This window comes from Melopsittacus undulatus, chromosome 10 (assembly GCF_012275295.1).
Source record: "Melopsittacus undulatus isolate bMelUnd1 chromosome 10, bMelUnd1.mat.Z, whole genome shotgun sequence".
Lineage (NCBI taxonomy): Eukaryota > Metazoa > Chordata > Aves > Psittaciformes > Psittaculidae > Melopsittacus > Melopsittacus undulatus.
Window position 1 is genome coordinate 31460793 of NC_047536.1, and position 22941 is coordinate 31483733.

The window sequence follows — 22941 nt, forward strand, 5'->3', positions numbered from 1 at the left end:
ACACTGACCAAAAAGAGAAAAGCATAAGGTCAGGGCAGATTACATAAACCCTTGTCTGGGATCTCTGTTGTCTCTCATCAGCTGTAGGACGTCAAAAGATTAAATGTTGGTTGCATTTATTTTAATAGTTAATGTGTTTTTCTTCTGTGAACTTGCCTGTGTCTCCAGTCCACATCCCAGGGTAGACCTTCCAGAGCACAAAATAATGTTGTAGGTGTTTAACAACCTCTGCTTGCTTGCTTTTTCAACTTGACAGCTGCCAGCTTCATTTCAGCTCTTTTTGTATGGCTTGGAAAAGGTGAACAACTGATCTCTATTTACCTTTTCCATGCAACTGATGATTGTATAGCCTTCTGTCATAGGTCACTGCAGTAATCTCTGTTTCCAGGCAAAACAACCTCAGTCTAAATCAACTATTCCTCATTATTTATCTTTCCAAACCTTGTTTCCTTTTTAAATATATTTCCCCCTTCCATTGTGTGCTGTGGACATGAAGGAACAGAAGCTTCATCTAGGATTTAAGCTGCAGACATTCTATAGCTTTATGTGGTAGTTAAATCACTGATCATTTCCTTACATTAGGTTTATTTTTTATGTGAATAGCTGTGAGCTGATGCTTTTATCAGTGTCATGACTCCAGCAAGACTTTCTGAATGTTAATGATCAGCTTGGAGCACATCATTCTCTATGTGAAATGAGGATTGTTTTTCTTCAGGCTGCTGCTTTATTTGCACTGAATTTCATCTATTATTCTCCGATTATTCAGCCTCAGGTATTCAGTCAGTCCTTCTGTTTACTATCGAATAGCTCATATTCTCAGGAGACTTTTGCTCCATTCCTTGCCCCTTGTTCCAGGTTATTTATGAATACAGTGTATAGCAGAGCACTGCAAAAGGCTTCCAGCAGTCTCCCTCCCTGGGAAACTTGACTATTTATGCCTACCGTCTGCTGTGCTTGCAGGTAGCTTAGTCCAGATGAGGGTTTCTCCATTCATCCCTTGGCTGCAGTGTTGCCCATGTTCAGCAGCTTTAGTGCTGCCCTGTATTGCGGTTCAGTCCCTGCTGTGAAGGTGGTCTGTGGACTCCCTGTTCACAGAGAGCTTCTTCCCATCCCCACAGCACTGGCTGCTGCTCCCCTTAGCGCTCCTGCTGCTGTGCAGTGAATCCTGCCTGGAGACAGATCTGGCTGGAAATGAACTGGCAAAGCATAAAGTAATGCTGATTTGGTGTTGCTGTACTGATAGTACATACATACAAATGTGTGGATTTAATTAGAATCTGTTCAGTTAGGTAAGTGCATATTTCTGCTTGCTGCTGATTGAAATTGTGACCTTACAGGCTCAACTGCAGTCTAGACTGAAGGCAGTGTGTCTGTGCACAGCACTTTTTATTTCAAATTGGCATGGATTTGATGCTGTAGATAGATCAGTATGACCTGGTGTAGGAATTGCGCTTGGGTACTGATTCCATTGATTTTTGTGACAGCTTCTTGGACGCTTTCCCTGTACTGAGGCAGAAAAACAATCTGCCTGTGGATTAATATCTGGAATTCGTTAAACAAAGACAGTGAATAAGAAGGTGTTGGTTTTCTTTAGTGCGTTTATGTAAGTTATTAGGGATCCAGTATTTTTATCCTATATATGGACTTCATTCTAATAGGAACAGTGGCATCATAAATACTTCAGAACTATGTAACTGGAAATTCACAGATTTTGCTGCTGATGCCCTTGCAGTGCTTTGTAAAAGCAGAATTATTTATATACATTTAAGTTTCCGAAATACAGTGGAAGTCTTTAATGAAATACCTGTTTACTAAATAGGCTTTTCAGGTCTGTTCTTGGAAATACATGTTCAAATTCAGCAGTTGTATTGTCATCCATAGTAAGTTTTCTGCTGAGGGTTTTTTTGGATTGTCTTTGTGTGGAGAACTGAAGTTAGATGCTTCTGTTTTTAGCAGCTTCTTTTGGCTGTGGTAGACTCAAAATGTATTGTTTAGCCAGTAAGATGTGTTCTTTTTCAGTTTGTGTGGGTGTTTCTACCTTTGCAGAGACGAAAACAAAAGCTTGATTTGTGTAAATATATGGTTATATGACTTAGATTGGTGCATGTTCTCCAGAAAAGGAGGTTTCTGTGCTTTACTTTCCAGAGAGTAGAAGATGGGGCCTTGAGGGGTGGTTTGTCTGCTTTTCTCTGCTGCCAGTTTGAGTGCTGCCTGGTTTGTCTCTGCCATGGCTGGAGAATTAATACAACAGCAAGCACACACTCATCAGCTGATAAAGAGGCATTTTGAATGGTTGTATAGTAATCTGCCTTTGCTATTTTGCTTTTGTATTTCATTCTGATGTGGCTTTCATCAAGGAAATGGTCCTTGTTACAAATTTTTTCCTTCAACTTGGATGAAAAGGTTACCAAATTTATTTTGTATGGTTATCAGGAAAGCCAAGGAAAATGGTTTCTCATTTTGCAGTGCAGTTGAGCTTTATCCGTGGCAGACAGGGAGAAAGGCACAGGGCTTGGTGAAAACCTGCATATGGATTAGCTCAACCACAGAACAAAATTATACTTTCCTGACATTAAAATGTTGGGAAATGTTTAAAGATTGGAAGCACTCTTTAAAAAAGGAAAAAAAATCAGTAATAAAGCTCATGTGCCTAAATAGTTTTGGTTACTTCTAACAGTAAATGGTGGAACACCCAGCAGGTTCCATCCGGTTCATGTTTGACACATAAATCACATAATTTACCTCCCAGTTTCCTTCTCACAAAGGTGAGCCCAGTCGTGTTGCTGTGAGATGTCAGTGCATGGGGAGTCTGGCAATACCTTTGAGTTGGGAGCTCAAGTGTGGGACCGCAGGTCTATGGGACCACAGGTTTGCTGGTGTGCAGCAAGGACACTGCTTTGAAAGGAACATTTTACCAGTAGAACACCTATAGAAAGTAAATTGCTGTGGCTGCTGTTGGAAGAAACAGAAGAGGGTTGTTTAGAAGATACTCTGTAAAGATGTCTCCTTGGTGAACCCATGTGGTTCCCTGTGTCATGCTATGCTGGGTTGTGACATCTGCTGGTCTACAGCTGCTGCTTTGTCACTTGGTGGTGTTGGGTACCATACTTGTTCCTACTGCTGTATCATCCAACTGAGGAGTCAGCACAGAGCAATGTAGGACTGTCAAGTGTCGTTTCTCTTTCCTTATATTAAGCCCAGCCTGGGAACTTTGCAGTACGTGGGGTCGTGTTATGAGAGAGTGAAGGTTTAAAAAGTTCTCTTAAAGATTCTTAAAGTTCTTTTGACCACACTGAGTAGAACCACTGCAGCAGCAGGGTGGTACCCAGATGTTTGTTACCCTTTGGTAGCTTAATTTGTGCATCTGTAACTGGTTTTAAATGGTGTTGGAGCTCAGGGCAGTTCCTCCCCTGGACTTGGTTATGGGGCTGACTACATGAGGTGAAAGATGAGGCAAGTTGACTGGCATTTGTGATTCCAGGGGATCACAAGGGGTTTTTTTAACTTCTACTAAAATGCCATGAGCAACACGAAGTTGATGTCCTGCTGCTAATCAAGCTGCAGGAAACACCTAGTGCTTGTGTGATTTCTTTTGCTCACTAAGACAATTTATCTCATCTCTTCAGCAGCATTCCAAATCTTAAAAAATATAAACCATTGGCATTTCTCCTAGTTTCTGCACCCAAAAGGGTTATTTATGTGCCTTTGCTGAGCATGATGCTTGCAGTTGGATTTGCCGAGCATGATTCTTGCTGTTGGAGTGAATGGGCTTAAAGCCAGGTTGATTTTGTTGTCCTTTAGCTCAGGTTATTAATTGTACTTGAATATGTGTTTGTCTGGGTGTGTTGCTCGTGGCAAGAGGATATGATCCCAGACTGCTTTGTGCAAGTAATTGCTGACTAATTTTCCTGTGGACGAGCTCTAACGGAGGGAGCAGCCTCAGATGTGTCATTCTTGCTCAGAGGTGTTCCTTGCCTTCGGAATGATTGACTTTACTGCAGCACTCCCTGCACTCAGCCAGAGCTCCAGGCTTCCACCCCAAACCTGCGAGGAAGTCAGATACCTTTGCTGATATGATTTCCTTGGGGAGTAGCCTGGTTATGAATTTAAGTGGTGGCATGCTGCAGAGCAATAGGTGGTGGAGGTGCCAGGATAACAAACATCCTTTTCCCACTCTCCTTCCACCCCCTAGTAAATTCTTCCTCTGAAATAACCATATTTCGGGTAGTGAATAGAAGACCTTTGTTTCTAATAAGATTGCTCTTACTGGGTGGGGATGCTGCAGCCTTTCTGCCCCCTCTCCAGCCTGAGACATTTATACCAACACAGTGATAGAGGCTTCTGGCACGTTCTTACCTAATGCTTTTTCCTGGTTGGTTTGTTTTTCCTGTTCACGCATGTTGAATATGGATTGACAACCATATTCATTGATGTGTATGCCCATGTTGTCTTCGTCAATTCTTTGCAAATGCATAGGAATGTTGGCAATGATTCCCAAATTTGGGGTAGCCTGCCAGCTGCTGTTACGGAGGATTATTGGCTTCATAACTCCCTTATCCGGGTATTTCAGCAGTCCTTTGAAATCTGGGAGGCAATGGCATCAGTGCCAGGGCTGACTGGGCACTGTGTATAGAAGCTTCACTACTATAATGAGACCATCAAGCCCTTCTGATAGTGATTCAGCTTACACTGTGAGAAATAGCTTTTATTGTTATGCCTGGCAGTAATTGCCTAAATGAAGTGTTTTCAAGGGTAATTCTAGGCCACTGTAATTATATGTATGCTGCCACTCTCACCAGTGTGAAAATGTCTTTAAAACAATTTGCAGATCTCACCAGTTGGTTACTCAGGAGGGGGGTCCTCTGCCTGTTCCACATGAATACATTCCACGTTTGGTGGTGTTTTTAGGTGTTAGAAAATGGTATTTACTCACACATCACAGTTTCTTGGCAGCAAAGTGACCCCTAAAGAGTCCTAAGAAGTCTGTCATCTTGTTGGGTTTTTTTCTTAATAAACTGTGGTATCCCAATGGCAGCAGAATTCCTGGAGGACAGTTAAACCCTGAGAGTGAAGACAGGTACCTGTAGGAGTGTGAGGTGGAGCAGAAGATGCCTTTGGAAGGGACAGTGAGCTGCGTGCTCACAGCCAAGCTGCAAACAGAATCCTCAGCTCCAGTGCCAGCAGTGTTGTGCTGCCATACTTCCCACAGGAGCAGTGTGTGCAGCGATGCTGCAGCGCAGAGCCCGAGCTGCCCTTCTCATCTACCTTCAGAAACTGCTTTTGCTTGGAAACAAAGCTTCACTTTCTTTTCCTCATTTAAATGGTTTGTTGCAAACCAAACACCTTCAAACGCCAGATTTCAAACAATGTTGCACAGGGTTTCTCAGACAGATGAAGGAGGCATTTACCAAGCATTAGATTGTTTTAACTTGTTAGTAGTAGAAGGATAGTGGAGGGTTTTCCTTTGGCTTTTCACAAGATAACTGCTTTTTCCCCCCTTGACTATAATTGCTTCATTCTTCTTTATTAAAGACAGCAGTTTCTTAACAATGAAAGCAATAAAACAGATAAGCTTTTGCTCTCTTAAAAAGGAGAAAATAAGAAATACAGTTCATTGTGTGGTATAGTAACCTTTGAAGAAATTTGTAGTAGAAGAGGAATGTGAATTTAAGACTTTACATAAAGGCAGGAGAAATACTGTCAATAACTCATTTTCCTAGAACAAGAACTGTTTAGGCAGAAATACTATTCAGCCTTCTAGGGAGGTTTCCAGAATATAAATCTCTGTATTTTCTCTGACTGGTGGCTAGGAGTTGTTGCGGGGGAAAGATTGAAGTGGCTTGAAATATATGCACCAGAAAGCTCAATTTGTTACCTAAGCATTAATTGCTTGATCTGAGAAGTGTTGTGATGCAGGGATCTTGCCTTTCTGTAGCTTGATTTCTTTGATGTGATGTGTTCATGTTTTCTCAGATCTCCGGGCTTCAAATGTCATTCCTGACTGTGGATTGATTGTAAACTTGGCATTTATGCTGCTATTTTTATCATGTCTCCACATTAAAAATTAACTGCTTCTGTAGAAACCATCATCAGTCACCTTGTTGGCCTAAAAATGGTTTAAGCAGGTACAGTCTTGGTATTGTCAAAGCTTTCAGTAAGGAAAGGCTCATGGAGTTTAAATCCTGATCTTGAAACATTGCCTTTAGTGAAATCTGAAGTATTTTTATCCTCTCATAAATCACTAGACTTACATTTCTTTTCAAGAGAACCCCAGGTCTTCCTAGCAGTAGTGACTCCAAATTGCTTTCATAGTCTGGGGCCTTAGCTTTCCAGACTGGCACTCGCCTTTCCATAAATCAAGGGACTTGTTCTGCACTGTTGGCTTCTGCATCCCTGCAGCACAATTCAAGCATCCATGTGAATAAAAGATCCAGGGAAAGCTGAGGTGCAGCACTCCCAGGGGCTGGTCCATAGCTCCCAAGGGCAGTTGCAGCAGGAGATCACTTTCTTTTCCTGGCCAAACAGACAAGGGCTGCAGTGATTTCTGTGCAGCTATTAGAAAGTTCCATCCTTTTTTGTCTGGCATATGTGTAGACATATCATTTTAAGGGATGAACGGTCACATCTCACAAATGACAGCAGCTTCCTCTTTTAGAGGTATCTACAAGGCCATCACAGTCTTGTAAGGAGCTTGGTTGAGCAATACTGTATTGTTTTTCTCTCTCATGCACTGGTTAAAGAGAAATGAGTTTTATTACTGGTGATTGGGTAATAAAAAGTAGAAAACAGCTTTCATGATTCAGTCTGTCTGCAGGGCAGCAGTGGTGAGGGGGGGTCTCTGTTTCACTCCATACTGGCTGCAGAGTCATTACACAGGGGGGTTGGCCTTGGATCTCTTACCTCTTCCCCTCCTTCTCACCAGACTACAGCTTCATTTGAAGGAAAACCAAAACATTTCAGCTCTACCCGAGGTGAATATTTAACAGGAGGAGTGTATCAGGTGCCAGTGTACTGGGCTGCAGTGGAAAGTTTCGGTCCCTTCATTAAATGGAAAGTTACTCAGTGCTGACTCAGTAGATGCCAAGGGAAATGGCACCGCTCAGTCCCAGCATGTGTGGCTTGATGAAGGTATTATACAGAGGAATTTATTATCCTGTGCTAGGCAAGAGGGTCAGAGAAGACCAAAACTGATCTCTACTGACTTTAGTGAAGAAGCGTTACCTGAGGAGTCCAGGAAAATCAGCAGTACAGCCTAAAAATAGACTAGGATGAACTACCGAAACTAAATCAGATCAACACGCTGTGTTGGAAAGCAGCAAACACCTGAGCCTGCAGTGATTTCCCCCTGCATCTTCATTTTGATTGAAGATCTTAAACAAGTAAGAGGAGTAGAGGACTTCTCCACTGCTGCAGTGGATGGACCCTCTTTCTTTGCAGCTCCCAAGCACTAACCTAGAGTAGCTCATACACAAATGATGAATATGTATGTAAAAAGCCTAATTTAAAAAAAAATAAAAATTTAGGTCAATATGAAGTCAAGGGGAAGCACCTGAGCAGCTTAGATTTAAAATGATGTAATACAAAATTGGTTTTAAACAAAATTCCCAATTCTGGGAGTGGTGTGGGAAGCAGGGCATTATGTAGACGGTTGCCTGCACGTTTATGAAGGTATGTGGCAGTTTTAAGGAACATTTCTAAAGAGAAGCTCTGATATATCTGCCTGAGGAAGAGTGAAAAATGATCCTATAGAGCAGCAAAATCTGAAGACATAATCTATACTGGAGCTCATTATCAGCATAGTTATACTGACAAATCCTTTGCCTATCAGAGAACTAGACAAGAGAAAGGTGATGTGAGAGAGCAAAGGTGTGGGGTAAGGAGACATCAGTTTCGGACTTTGCACCTTGGAAAGGAGGCACTTGGAGGACAAAAGGAAGTAATAAAGCTTTATGAAAACATGACAGGAGGTGAGTGAAGAATAACCAGCATTTCTGAAAGCATGAGGACTGTTGAAACATCCCATAAAAACTCAACTGTAAATTGGACAGGAGGAGGATTTATTTTATACCGTGTTTTCACATTAGCCGTTTCCAGGGAGTGATGTAGAGGCCAAATGCAAAGAGAAATCAAAGGCAGAAAAATAAATTGAAGTGACAATGGGTTTTTTATTGATGAAAAAAAACATAATTATGATAGTAAATAGAGTACTTAACTTTGAGGAAACGTGGAAAAATCCTTCAGCACTGAGTGATAAAACAGCATTTTGAATTCAGTGCAGTGGAGTCATGCACATGGAGAAGAGCCCCCACTTGCAAGCTCTGAATTGGCTTCCCAGTCATAGATGAACCTTGGGGTTATAATAGGCAGTTTTATCAAAATACTCAGTATTTGGAAAAGCAAATTGAAGGTTAGATGCTTGTGGAAAAATAGTAATCAAACAAGGAAAGATACTGCTGTGCAAAGCCACAGCGTTGTGAATGCTGCGTCAGTGCTGGTCTCATCACTTTTAAGGATCCAGTGAAACCAGGATTGATCCTGAAATGGTTGAGAAGAATGATCAAAGGTGTAAAATGAGTTCCTTGTAAAGAATGAGAAATAGATCAAAACTCTTCAGTTTCAAAAAGATTTTTGAAGAGGATATGATGGAAGCAGATGAAGTGTTAGCAGTATGGCGTGTGTATGAACATTATTTACCGTGTCTTCTGATAAAAGGACTAAGACCATGAAATGAATGTAGTGGGTAGCAGGCTCAAGACAAAGTGAGATGTTTATAAAGTGGGAGCAGGACCTTTTCCTTTCTCTTCGGTATTGAGGTTTTAGTCTGTTGGCACAATTCCCTGGATTTAAGCTGATTTATTCTGCAGTTAACACTAAATCAGAATGCTGTTCACAGGGCTTTGCAAGCTTAGCTCTAGAGCTCTGCTCATAAGAGAAATCCTTTTGAATGTTGGAGTAGGGATATGGAGCCTGGCAGGCTGAAACAGCCCCTCTGATCGTTCTTCATTGAGCAAAATCAGTGCAGCTTCTCATAGCTGGATGGAAACACCCAGTGAAGTCAAATACAGTTTGTACATACCACAACATACAGCCCAGCCTTGTAGCTGGTATTTTGGGCTTGTTATTGGAGTATTAGAACTTCTGTGACAGCAAGAGTTTATGTTTTCTCTTTGTCTGACAGTGAGTTGGGACGGTGACATATTAGTTGTGATGGGTAGTTCCAGCTTCTGCTACTACAGAAATAATACGACAATAAAACATCAGCCAGTGGCAGCAATGTTATTTTGGAATTGCTCCACAGGATTTAGAAAAGGACAGACTGAAGGAGAAGCTTTTGGATCCATGAAAACTAGGTATGGTTCTAATGTACAAGTGTTATTTACCTGTGCTTTGTCATGTTCACATGTTTGTGTTGACAAAATTAATTTCTTGCCATTTTAAGCCAGTTTGGAGCATCTTGCTGGATGTTGCTTAATTGCAAAGAGAAATTATCACGTAAACCCATTGACTGTTCAGGTGAATTGTGCTTTGGGTTGTGTTTCGGTTTAGCATCTGCTCCTGACGTGGAGAAGGGCTTCTGATCACAAAAGCTTGTCATTGTTTCCAGCTAGTTAAATAAAAGGTGCTACCTCAATCTGCAAATCTGTGAGATATCTGGAGGTTGGAAGAGTAGGGAGAGGAGTGATGGGCTCTGCTGATGGTGCCTAAATGAGCTGTCTGGTGTAAGGTGTGCTGAGTCTCTGGCTCCCAGGAGATGCTGTGGTCTGCCTGGGGATGCCACCTCTGAGCAGCCTGAGGCTGACTCAGGCTCTTCAGATAGTGGTGAGGGAATGCTCTGCGTAAGGTGGGTTATTATCATTTTACTCCTAAGGTATTATGTATGACGCACAGTAATTGGATTACTGGTGCTTGGCAGATAACTCTGTTACGCTCTGTGCGTGCTCTTGGGCCTCTCCACCAGCCAGCTGAAACTCATTAGTTTTGCTGTGGAGGAGGCTCAAAAGAGAAGCTATACTTGGCTTCCGTGACAGTGGCTTAAACTATTATGATCTTCTTTATAATTGGGTTTGGCACCTGTTAGTACCATAATTCACCTGACTAATACTGTCTTAATTATGTCTTACAGTACCATTACCCTTCTTCAGAACATTTTAAATCTCCTCTGAGGGTTTTTGTAGAATTCATGGCTACAAAACTAATACTGGGCATGGGGTAGATAGATATATCTGTTTTCCCAAAGGATAGGACAATGAAGCTTGGGGAGGGAGGGGCAAAAAAAGTGATACTGGAATGAATAGAATCAACCCAGAACTAGGGCTCTCATTCGATTGCTGAAATGACTGCATGAGCAGTGTCTTTAAACTAAATTCTGCTTAAAGGTTAATGTGGGAGAAATACGCATGTAATGTTGCAGGAAGGAAATAACCAGGTAAAGAGATGTGACCATTTCTCTCCAGGTGGGTGTTAGCAAGCTAAGCTTTATCATTAGAAAAGGTATTGTTAGCAGGCTTTTGTAGGGTTGGGGCTGGTGTGCTAACGGTGGTTTGCATTGGGAATGTCCTTCCCTGGACAACACACACTGACTTCTGTAAGGTTGTGTCTGCTCAGAGCTGTTAAGATGGGTTGTCAGAAGGAGTTTGTCTTTGATTCAGCCTCCGCTTTGTCTTACTTTATATTTTTACCTTTTTGCCACATTGGGATGAGAGAGCATCCTGTGTATTGTAGGTAAAGTTGTTAATAACTTTTGTGGCTGTCAAGGAAGGAGAGAGGCACCAAACTAAATGTCATGGGTACGGCTTCCTTCACAGTTACTCTGCAGAATAAATAACCTCTGTGTTTGGAAAGAACATCAGCATTTCAAAGCACTGGGGAGAGGCTCTGACAGGACCTGAGACACTGATGATCATCTGAAGCCTGGGAGCAAAGGGGAATACCAGTAGGTGCTAGGGAGCAGCAGCAGAATAGGCATTTGCTCTTGAACTGTATCAAACCAGATCTTGCACCATACAGTTCTCCATGTGTTCTTATTCTGGAAAGCATTGAGTATTTTTTAGGTGTGGGGATCAATTTTAATATTAAACCTGTTATTTTGACATGTTAATGTCTGCCCAAAAAATCTATTGGGAGATGATCCATCCACTTCTTTAATGTGAAGTGTCTTGACTTGATTCCTGATTAATTATTAAACAGTTTTAGAAAGGGAATTTTTAAATAGTGTTGATGTGTGGCTGTAAGTCACTGCTTCTGGATTTTAATTTTTCTTTTCATGCTGGTCTGTGATATTTTCAGGTCAAAAATCTCTTTGTTTATATGTCTGTTTTCTATTTACAATCTCTCTTCTGTGCCACCTTCACCTGCAGAAGAGGCTGGGAACAGACTTCTCAGAAATGCCCCCTTTTACTTACTCGAGGAATTAGGCTTAGACTTTGGTGTAGTCAGTTCATCCTCCACTGCCGCCTTGGTGTGGTGTGTTCCTTCATCTCACACTGGTTTCTAGAGGATGAAGTCAGGAATGAATCTAATGTTAATTAATTAGGTTAATCTGTTGTAACCAAGTCTTTCTAAATGTGGAGGGGTTAAACATGAAACTCATGATGGTTCAACTTCATTCAGAACTGGAGTACTGAAAGTAAATCACTTGCATTGAAAGCTTCAGCTACCCAATAATTAGGTCATAGATTCCACCTTAGTCATCTGACAAATGTAAAATTTGGGAAGGTGTATTTGGTAGAGTGCCATCCTTCTCTGGCCTCCAGCTACCCTTCAGGAAGGCATTCCTAATTTGATGGAAAATGCCACTTTCCTTCCAAAGATATTTTAGATATCTGCTTTATATGGAGTTTTATAATTGACTTCAAGCAGAAATTGTTCTCGTGAACAGTGATTTGAAATCAGTTACTTGTTGCCAGAAATCAGACCTAGAGAGTTCCATGAGGCTGTGCTGCGATTTAACCACTGCTCCACTGGCCTGTCAAGGGTAACAAATGAGTAGCTGTAAGTGGCGATGATCAACAGAGCTCAGCATCAGAAAGAGCTCCTTTATTTTGGGTAGAATGCCACTTGGTCATCAGCGCTGATGAAACAGCTGTGGTTCTGTGCCCCCTCCTGCACTCTTCTGTGACCACAGCTGCTCAGAGCTGTGCTGCTGTGCCAAGCATGGGCGTCTCAGGTGGCCTCTGAGCCCCTTCTGCTGATCTGACTTGCATGATGCTCATCAACCTGGTGCAAGGGTAGGAGAGGAAGGAATTTCTGTCTGGCGTAGGGAAGATGGATGGGGCATCCCTCTGGCAGCAACCCATGATGATACTAAATGAATAATGAAATTACATCCTGAATTGATTCTGAGTTGCCCTATATCCGTTACTGGTTTTAGCTGCATTAATTTGAGCTGCCTCCTTCACTGGCCAGCTGCCTGAGAAAGGGCATAAAATTCATCCTGACACATACAAGGATGATTTCTTGCTCGGGAGTTACTTCACAGACTGGAAATGATGGAAAGGACAGCACTACAGCAGTCGTGATGGTTTTGAAATAATGACACTGATACTTAAGAAGGGATTGTCAGATGATGCAGATGGGCAATGAGCCAAACTGAAAGAGCTTGTTCTGGGAAGCTCCAAGGAGCAGTGCTGCTTGGGGCAGGGAAAGGTGTATTTAATTAATGAGGAAGAAGAAAGGGGGGGAAAGCATAAAATAAATAATTTATCAGCTTGTTTTTCACACAGTGTATGTGTTCTTCAAATTTACATCAACCCTGTGATTGCCTCTTTAGCAAGAGATCTGCAGTTAGCAGATTAATGAAACAGCATTTCGAGGCTTAAATCTGTCTTGTGTACATCTATTCTTATACTCAGTAGACATAATTATTTAATATTAAACTATGTATTTGCCATAATAAAACTTAAAATATCTCTTGCATGTTTGGTGGTTAACTCAAAATTGGAGATGTTGAAATATTTGATCAGCTTTTCCCTGCAAATATACAATTTTCTGATGACCAAAATCTATTTATTCAAGCTTGAACGAAAAAGAAAAATTTGGTTTTTCTCTGCAAAGTCATTAGTAGAAGTGATTTAGCTGTATATATATATATATATATATACAGCACAATAAAAGTTACCCGAATGAGCTGACACCAGAAGCATTTGTGTTGTCTTAGGTGCTGAGGAGCAGGATGCATTAATTCTTCCTGAGCTTTGCATGTGTCTGTGAGTGATTTCTGTATCCCCCAGTAAGGGGGTTTATCAGGGCTGCCCTCCATTGCACTGCACATGCCAAGCGAGGTAACCAAAACCACATGGGGTAATTCCTTCACTGCTGAATGTATGTTGCTACGTCAGGTCTAGGCTGTATGATTTATACTGAACGTTGTATATTGTATTTTTATATATTAATTTATATTAATATAGATTATATTAATATATTATTGCTTTATATAATATATTGCATTTATGTTTACTTATATGAGTAAACATAAAGCATTTAAGGCAGTTTTATCTTTAAAATGAGTGACTCTGCAAATCTTTAAGTATTTGATCTGAATATTTTTCTCCCATCCCAATAGCACTTGACACAAATGAGTTAAAGAAGATCAATCACAACTGCATTACAAGATAGGAAGACTGAGGGCTGACTAAATGTTTGTTTAGCTACACCATAACTTAAATGGTGGTTCCTCCCACACAGCAGAAGGCTCAGCTGGGTGTAAAGGTTATATTTATCAATGCAATTTATTATTTGGTAGCCAGTGAAAAAGCAGCTTTTTCAGTAAGATAAATAAAATGCAAAATCAGCATTGAATTTCAGTAAATTGAAATGTACTGCTTGATGATAAAAATCAGTGCTAAAATCACATTTAAACAGATTTCCAATCCATCTTGCTCTGGAACGCTTTATTTCACTCAGTGGGATACATATTACATTTGATTATTATTTTTCACTTAAAATGTAGAAACACAGAGTCAATTAGTAGGAAGTGTGGTTGAAACAAAGCAGAAACAAGCTTGAAAATTAAACTGCAGAGGGAACTGCTTTTCCTGGTGGAAAGCAGTCGGATTGAATCACAAGCTGCCTAAGAGTAAGTTGCTGTTGAAGAGACTGATTTCCCAACTTGTGTTGGATCAGAGGAATTGAGCTCAACTACACCCATGCCTGGGTGGGACATCCTGAACTATGGGTGTTGTGGAACAGGCAGCTCAATAGAGCATCTTTGAACAGCTCTATTTGAACGTGTCCTTCACCATAAAACTGGTGAAAATGGTTCTGTGGCTTCATTTGAATAGCTGATGCTGGATAATGCCAGTATTGCCTCAGAGTGGTGCCACCCTGAGAAAGGGACATGGAAAAATGATGTGAATAACATGATTGATGATAATAGCCACTGCTTATTTCATTGGCAGTGGGGAGAGCAGCTTATCAAGGGAAGTGTTACAAAGCTAGTTGAAAGAGATACGATGACCAGAAAAAGCTCTGTTGGAGACAATAATTGGCATAATTTCCAGAGGAGAAATTTCTCATTCCAGTATCCCCATTCTAAAACATCCTGACTGTACTGTACAGGGGAGTTCAGCAGGCTTCAGTGTTTTCATGATTCCAGGTAATTCAAAACTTATATTTCTCTTGCATTCTTGTTTAATCAGCCTTATAGTTGATTCCTGTTAATTCAAATGGTGACCAAGGATGATGTCATGCTGGCTGAGCTCAGTTATGCATGGGGCAGCATGACCCTTGCTGTAATGAGAATTGGACTCCTCCAAAATTAATGGAAAGCTGGGCACAGGCCTTTTCCTCACAAAACCATTGTTAAATGTAAGTCTTGTTTAAATGCCTTAGAAAGTATGTTCAGCAGCTGGCATTTCTGTCCTGGGGGTAACCCAGATTTAAAGGAGGTAGAAGCGTGCTGTGTAACAATGCTGTTGTCACTTGTGTGCGGTCGTTGGCACTGTGCTGGTTAAGCAGAACGTAATTTCTCTCTGCAGGCTCATAGTTTGTCTTGGAGGTGGAGAACCATGTGGTGCATTCCCAAAAATACATGAGCTGGAACAGAGAGGGAGTAACCTAGGAAAATATTTTGAAAGTGAATTTGGACTCTGCCTATTTTGCTGAAAGTTTACCTTGTCAGCCAGTGTTTCAGAGCCTGTGCAAGTGGTTGGGAAGCACACTCCTGTCACAAAGGAAGCACACTCCTGGCTTACAAAGGACTGAGGAGCAACATAACAGGAGTGCCCAAGTGTCTCAAAGTCTATACATGAAACTTGATTTAGTTCAGATCTACATGCTGAGATTGTGGTCTCAGACTGAGGAGCCCCAACAGGCAGCTTGTCTTCAGGTGTGTCTGTGCCAGAGAAGCGGAGGAAGCACAGGAAGCAGGAATCCCCTTCTGTAGAAAGCAAAAAGCTGCAGTGAAGAGCTCCACACCACACACAGCTCCATACATTCAGCTGCAAACCTGAGGACCGTGGGTAGTATGCTTTGGTTCTCGCACTGCCTGCAAATTCTGAGTTTATTCTCTTCTTCCTTTGCACATCCAAGAGCAGTGTTTCTTCTTTCCATCCCCTGAGAAGGGGGTGGCTGTGTCAGGGAGCAGCTGTGGAAACCTAACCCACATTGTCGTGACTGTAAGTCCCTAGAGAGGAGGCTGCTTCAGCCAGCTCTGCTAGGCTGCCAGAGGGATGTACATTTAGGTAGATTTAATGCCGTGTTTTGCATCATAGCTACTGTCTTGTGTAATTTCCTCTCAATGCAGTTACCATACAAAGCAGGAGTATAACGGGCTATAGAGTTAACAGATTAGAAGCTGTTATCTAATTGAGATGAATGAACAAGAATTGTCAGCCTCTGAATACAACATTTTGCTGCTATGTTCCTTAACAACATGAAGATATTGCAATTCCATAATAAACCAGAATGTTTCAAAGAGGTACCCAGAGAGCTGGATTCAAGATCCAGCTCTTGCAGCTTGTAACCCTGGGGGGAGCAGCACTGCTAGAGCTCTGCTAACTACAAACCAGGACCCGAGCACCCACCGAACGTGCAGTTCTCGCTGCTGGCTTGGTGCTGTACTACTCGTGCTCTTGGCTTGCTGAACTTACTTTCACACACATTCTTTTTTTTATATCTTGAAATAATGTAAATTGAGAGCATCCTTATCTTGGAGTAAGCATGTGAGCTTATATATTCCAGATCTTATTTATAGGTAGGTGGTTTCTTTCTGAGGCTGACCTGCCTTGGGGTTTTTCTGCAGCTTTCTGTGTCCTACCCTGATTTCTAGTCTGTTAATGATTCACCAAATGTCATTCCTAGTATTACTGGTTTTCAAAGAGCATAGAGCCTACTCCAGCCTTCAGGAAGCTTTTGGAAAGGGATAGATGGTTTAAATTGGGTATTTGAGTATATTTATAGCCATCTATAAATGGAGGCAGGAGGAATACTTGCAAAGCATGTGGTCTTGGGACATTTAAAGTAAAATGCATGATTTATACACAGATCATTCCAGGCAAGCCTTTTGCTTTCCTGTAGCCTGTCTTCTATGGAGCTCTTCTGTGTGCTATGAATATTTATGTTGCTTTGTTGTGGTATTTTAAACTTGATTTCAGTCTCTGAAGTGACAGGTTTGGTTCTCTAAAGCACCAGAGGAGTGGAGGGAGAGAACTGATTGTTTCCTGGGCAGCCATGTCTGCAGATCTTTAACATTGTTGGAGCAGAGGGTAGCTCAGCTCACCAATACATCCCTTCCCTTTGCCTCTGCATTTAAAGAGGTGATTTACTTGGTGTCTCTGCTACAAATCATTCTCTTTGGAGAAATTCTTGTGGCCTTTTTGACAAGTCCCCTTTGCCATGTTTCAGACTGAAAGCCACATTGCTGTTTGCATTGCAGTGTGCTTAGGTGAAGTTGTGCTCAATAATCGTACAGAGTAAGTCAGACCTAGTGCTGTAATAACAAGTTACCCAGATGTGGCTCAGGGCAGTCACATTCAGCTTGCTAAGATAAGCAAGAAGGGAAGAGAATAGTGCATGCATCTGCCTGCAGAATATCCTCTGAATGGATTGAAATGAAATCCTGAGTCTGTGACAGTAATTTTCTGGAGAGTTCATAAGTGGATTGGGAAGAGCTGGTTCAGCAATCTAAAAAAAGCTGCTTGTGAGCACTGATGGGGACCCCCTGTACCTTCTCCTTCAAAAACCTTCAAAAGGCTTTGAGATTCTAGGAAAGCGGAAAAGCCTCAGATTTGCTGGATGAGCAGGTTGGAATCAGTACGTTTAGAGAAGCAATCCACCATCTGGCCATCTGTGGCTGTGCACGTTTATTCTCAGCCTGATTTTGCTCTCAGTGCAGCAGTTTTCAGTGATTTCCTGGCTCCTCTAAGTACTAGGTCACCTGTGACCCCTCAGAGCTCTTGCTCCAGCAGCCTGGGTGAGGATCTGCTCCATGACAGTCTCCCAGGTTGGTTGTGCTGCAGGCTCACTGCAGAGCACATCTCATGCTCTTCCTGCATGCTCCTCTGCCTGCAGTTTCCCCAGCTCCATGGGCTCAGTTGGTGTAAAGGAAGCTGTTCTGTTCTCGCTCAAGGAAGTTTCACCTGATTCTGAGCCCGGCATCCAAACCAGCAGCTTTCCTTGTTGCTGCCCAGCTTTAACAAAGGAACAATACACAGTACAGGTGTAATACAGACATTTGTTGTCTTACTCCCTAGAGACCTCACTTCCCCTGAAACAGTATTTGCAATAGAAATGGACCAGGAAGATCAGCCATGGCTTTTTGTCTTCTACAGTTACACAGGCTTTGTGGTGCACTGAGAACCAGATTCTTTCAGACTTTCCGGCTTCAGCTTGAGCATATACAAGTCTCATGAAAGATCTTTAAGTTTGGTTTGGCCAGCAAATCTTGTTTCTAACAATATGCCTTTGTTTCAGAATCACCCGTTTGCTGCTCTGAGGATTAGTTGGCTCCACTTACACCACCATGGATGAACTGCAGGATGTTCAGTTGACAGAGATCAAACCACTCCTGAATGATAAGGTAATGCTTTGGCTGTAGTCTGGCTGACTTTGTGTCCGTCAAAGAGCCTTGATTGCCAGAATCTCTTTACATCTTGAAGTAGCCTAGGTACTGACTTAAGTGCTTCCCCACTCTGGTAATCCACCACCACATACTCTTCCAAAGTCTCAGGGCAAGACAGACCACCACAATTCATGTGAGTCTGGAGTCCTGGCTGAACAGTATGTCATTGTCATGCCTGTACTGAAGGTTTACAAAGACAGGGTGGAAACTGGAAAGGTGATACCATTGCTGACCTCTGCTAAGTTCCTGCTTGTTAGAGAAACCTTGGACTGTATCCCTTTTTTTTTTTGTTTTTTCTTTCTCTTTTTTTTGTTTAAAATAATTTGTCTGAAATTATCCTCTTGTGTTTTGACCTCCAAAACAACCTTGTCTCTGTGGATTTAGTAATGGGAGAGCCATTTCCTTTTAATACCTGTAGAGCCTAGCTAGGGCAGGCCAGATTCATGCAATACTGAGACTTGGGAAAATCGCTCTATTGTGGCAGCTGTTTAAGGCTGTCACTCTTGTCTTCTGTGGGCTGGAGAACAAGCATCTGGGCTTTAGGACAGCCTTAGCTTCACTGGATTCTGCCACAGACTGTTGCTCTGAGTGCCAAAGTTGTTATGGGCCATCCCAACAAGACCTAGAATCTTGCATCTGCAAGTTGTGCTTGTAAGCAATGTGGTTTGGTGACTTTCCATAGCTCACAGCCAAGTTTGGCATGTGAAGCGGTTCTCAGTGCTTTGCTGTTTAATGACTGACATGAAGGACTAGCTTGTGCTGCCAAAGGGTCACAGCACTTTGTCCATTCGCTTGGGAAAGACTGTGCTGTCTAATGCAGTTAGTGTTTGTTCATTTCTTTAGTGTGCCACCATATCTGTTTAGTGTCTGTGAAGTGTAGAAATCCAGCAGAGATCTGCAGTCCAGCTGCCTGTTCTTACAGCATAGTGCTGACTGCCAGGCTTCCACTGTAGCTTAAACATCATCTTTGAAATGTTTCCAGGGAGAATGAGTTTTGATGAACAGAATCAGTGTAGACCAGCAGAAAGTGCCTTGGAAACTGTGTGTGATTTCAAAATGAGAAATCAGGGTTTACAGAAGACAAGCTTTCTAAAAGCAATGCTCATGATTCTTCGAGGACCTTTCATGTTTGAGTTCAAGAGGGTAGATTTCCCTCGCTCCGGTGAGCTGACCTAAGCAGGAGGTATTAAAGTATGCTAAAACAAAGTGGGTTTCACTTTGTAAGTTTTCAGTCTCTCTGTGAAGTATTGCCTGGTCAGCCCCATCAGGTCCTTGCCATGATGCCATCTGCATGGCCACTTCTGTTATCTAACAGCTGGGACAGTTCTGGTTTAAGTGCAGAGTGCTCACCTGACCAGACCAGTGGTGTTAACCAGACACAGAAGGGCACATGCCAAGTGATATCTGGTTTCCTTGACTCAGTTTTGGAATTACAGGAAGGATCTCAGTAGGGAAAAAAGTAAGTAGGGTGGCTCCAGAACCATCCTCTGCACTGCATGGGAAGAGAAGTGTGCAGTGGCTCTCCTTTTAGGTTTGTTTTAGTAAAAGGAATGCCTCAGGGAGTTACCATCTCTGGGATTTGGTCTTTGTTAATTCTTTCAAGCTTGAAATAATACACGTGTACTTTTTATACCTAGTTTATGGACCATGTGGATGTGGTGCTATAACACTGTTCTCTGCAGTGTCCAGAAAGTACCAAGCTGACAGTTCACCAAGATTTTCACTGACCACTGGAGATGTAGTAGTTTGAGCCAGTGTGGATTAATGGCCAGAAATAGTACAGTAAAACTCTTAAGATACTAAGGGCTTAGGTGCTCGGCCAGAAGAAATGTTTGGGGTGTGTTTTTCTTGTATGTATCTGGTCCTAGGTGTAATTTCAGCACTAAGGTGCTGTACCTAAAACACAAAAGTTAGGATGCTGTTCCAGGTTATTTGCTCAGCCTTTTGCAGCATTTGACAGCACTCAGCAGTGTTACCTACACTGTGGTCAGAGAAAGTGCTAACAAAGCATATGAGCATACAGACAAGTTAGAAGTAACTACTTCGAACTTGCAGTATGCCAAGTGTGGGATGCATCTGCTGTGCTTACCTGTGTGTGTGGTGTCACCCTCTGGAAAAGTCAGTTTTGGATTGCTGAGCTAAGTTCCCATGTGCTCTGGTCTCAGTAACTCATGGGTCACTGTTTGCCCTGCATCAACACCGTGCAATTACTGCTGGGGAGCTGACTGCATAGCCTGTTTCCTTGAGCTCATGACATGAGATCCTAGTGGTAGTCCTTTCAAGGGTACCAGGACCAGACAAAATCCAGCCTTGTAACCAGCTTGACTTTGGTCAGGGTCCTTCCTGTATGTTCCTGTCCCTTCTCTAATACAGTCAACTTACCTGTGTCCACAGGTACTCTCCTTACCTGCAGCCTTGGGAGAGCCCCCAGCAACCTTGCTGCGTAGTAATGGGCAGAACTTGCCTGGAGTTCCTCTGTGTGGGTCTCACATTGAGCTGCTGTGGTGACTGCAGTTGGGCTGGACTGTACTAAAGAAGGGGTCTCTGAGGGGAGCTTTGATGGTGTTGGGGGTGTTCTGGGGTCCTGTGCTGAACTCTTGTTTTTTGTTAACAGAATGCGGCTCGCAACTTCCAAGACTTCGACTGTCAGGTAAGACACATGGGTAGACTCCCCATAGTCCATCAGTAATGCTGAGAGAGAGATGAAAAAGCTCTGTATATTAATTTTAGCTCCTGTTAAGGTTTAATCAATAAAAACATTAATATATCCAGTTGGCAGAAGTTTGCCTTCACCCTTTCATGCAGCACACATTGTTCTGAGCTCAGAGAGATGTAGACCTGTCCTGCTCTGCCAAGGTTCCGTGACATCTTGCAGGATGGCTGGTCTCCTGAAAAGCAGTTTCTTGGAAAAATGCAATATGCTGAAGAGCTGCAGCTCTGTCACATCCCATCTGCTTCACAGGCTAGGAAAGGAGGAGCTTGTGTGCTCTATTTGTGTTGAGAGGGGATGGAAGTCAGCAAGCTGCCCCAGATACAGCACCCTGCTTTGTGGGGCACCACCATTCATGGTCACTGTCTGGGAGGTAATTCACCTGAGAGAGCAGTGTGGAGATGAGCCTGATCACTCCGATTGTATAGGAATAATCCTTTTAGAGAAGCACTGCACCACCAGCATCTGAGACAGAGGACACATTCTTTGTTAGGCAGAGCACAGCACTGGGATTACGTGGTGTTTCGTGGGACGCAAGCTCATTTACCATGCTGGATTACCTTGCTGACCGCCCTCAGCATGTTGATATGCAGCCAGCAGCTCTTCTTTCTCTTTACCCAATCACAGTCAGGTTGAAGATTCTTTTTTTTCAGCTGTAAGAGTCTGCTGTGTCTGGAGTGTTCTGCTTAGCACCGGACAGGCTCCCACTGCTGTATTACACCAGTGGTATGGCCAGGGGTAGAACTGCCAACATCACATGATAGCTTTTAATAAAGGTCTGTTGATGTATGGGATTCCAGAAGGCTTTCCACAGGCTTGTGTGGAACAGAAGTGTAATAAATACAGTCCTTAGAAGATAGTTTGTGCTTTTTCCATCTCTTGATAATCAGACACTGGAAGTACAGCGCATCTGGGCAGCACGTGTCATTGTACTGCTTTAGCTTGATTCATTGCGAGTTTTAGTATTATTTTAAAGCCTCTAAATGTAAAAATTACTAATCTTAGCATGTTATAACTTTAGTCTTAGAAGTGGCAACAGTGTTAGGCAGTGATTTTTTTGTTTTAATTAAGGTAGATGGTGGGTTTAAAACACTTCCCTGTATTGTCTTGTCTCCAGCTGTCATTCTGCATCTTCTCCATCTCTTCTAGAGGTGCAGTGTGCTCCCGTGTCAGATGGGTGGTGGGTAAAGATAGGTGAAATGCTTCTGAGCAGGAGCATTACATAGCACAGGCACCGCCTGCTGAGGCCTGTTATGATTGGAAAGGATATGGATGCAGTGCCTGACACATCAGCCTTCACTGCAGATTGTCTAAAGACCCACCAAAGCTCTTGGCTTGCCATGCCCTGCCTGTCTGTGAGCAGTATGGTATGTGAAGCCAGAGCAGGAGGATAGGAAGGAATCTCTCTAACAGAGGTGTGCATCGCTGCTGCCCTTTCACCCTACCCTTTCCCTCAACAAGCAAAGCCCCTCTGTGCCCTTCTTTAAAAATTGCCCCAAATCTGAAGCTGTGTGAGCCCCACAGAAATGTGGTGTTGCCACCACCGACTCAGCTGTGCTTGGCATGTCCTCATGCTGTTGTCTGCCTGCGCTGAGCTGCGGGAAGAGCTGGGGAGCCCTGCAGCCAGGGAGAGGGGCTCTGGGGAGCACTGGGCCAGGGAAGGACGTGCTTGTTGCTTCTCTGTGCTTCGATTTAGATCAGCGATGAGCTGGTGGCCATGGCAACAGTTGGGCAGGAGACAAGATGTTCCTTCTGGGAGCCCTCTTGGTAATTCGTTTGGAAGAATTTTTTTTAGCAAGAAGTTAACACTGTCTCTTGTGACTGTAAATATTGTCCTGGCCTCAGCTCACTCCAGCATCTCCCCTACAAGGTGTGGTTTCAGGGCACGTGTGGCTCAGCCCCCTCCTCCTCCCTGTAAAACACCCCCCAAGGGCTGCATGAAGTCTTTGAAATCTGTGAGAGAGGAATAGGTGGTGTGTCAGGTCCTTGGATTTTCTGCTGCAGGAACAATACCGGGAGCAGTGCTTAAACTTGGAGGGTGAGCTCTTGTAGTGTCCTGTGAAGAGTTACTGCTGCCTTTTAATCCAGCAAAGCACATCTGGCTGCCGCATTCAGGCCTGGGGGAAACTGGTGTGATTTTATTTACCAGCCTTGGAGAAGGGAGAATTAAAAG

General features: G+C 42.8%; 1 protein-coding gene across 2 annotated transcripts in view; it reads left to right on the top strand.

Moving 5' to 3' along the window:
• The window catches only part of NDRG3 (NDRG family member 3), a 46901-nt gene that overhangs the window by 3955 nt on the left and 20005 nt on the right, over positions 1-22941 (top strand). For both annotated transcript variants that reach the window (XM_031046997.2, XM_005146764.3), the window contains exons 3-4: positions 17911-18016; positions 20673-20708. In XM_031046997.2, the coding sequence (XP_030902857.1) occupies positions 17960-18016; positions 20673-20708 (93 nt within the window). In that variant the 5' untranslated portion in view covers positions 17911-17959. The remainder of the gene's footprint in view (positions 1-17910; positions 18017-20672; positions 20709-22941) is intronic.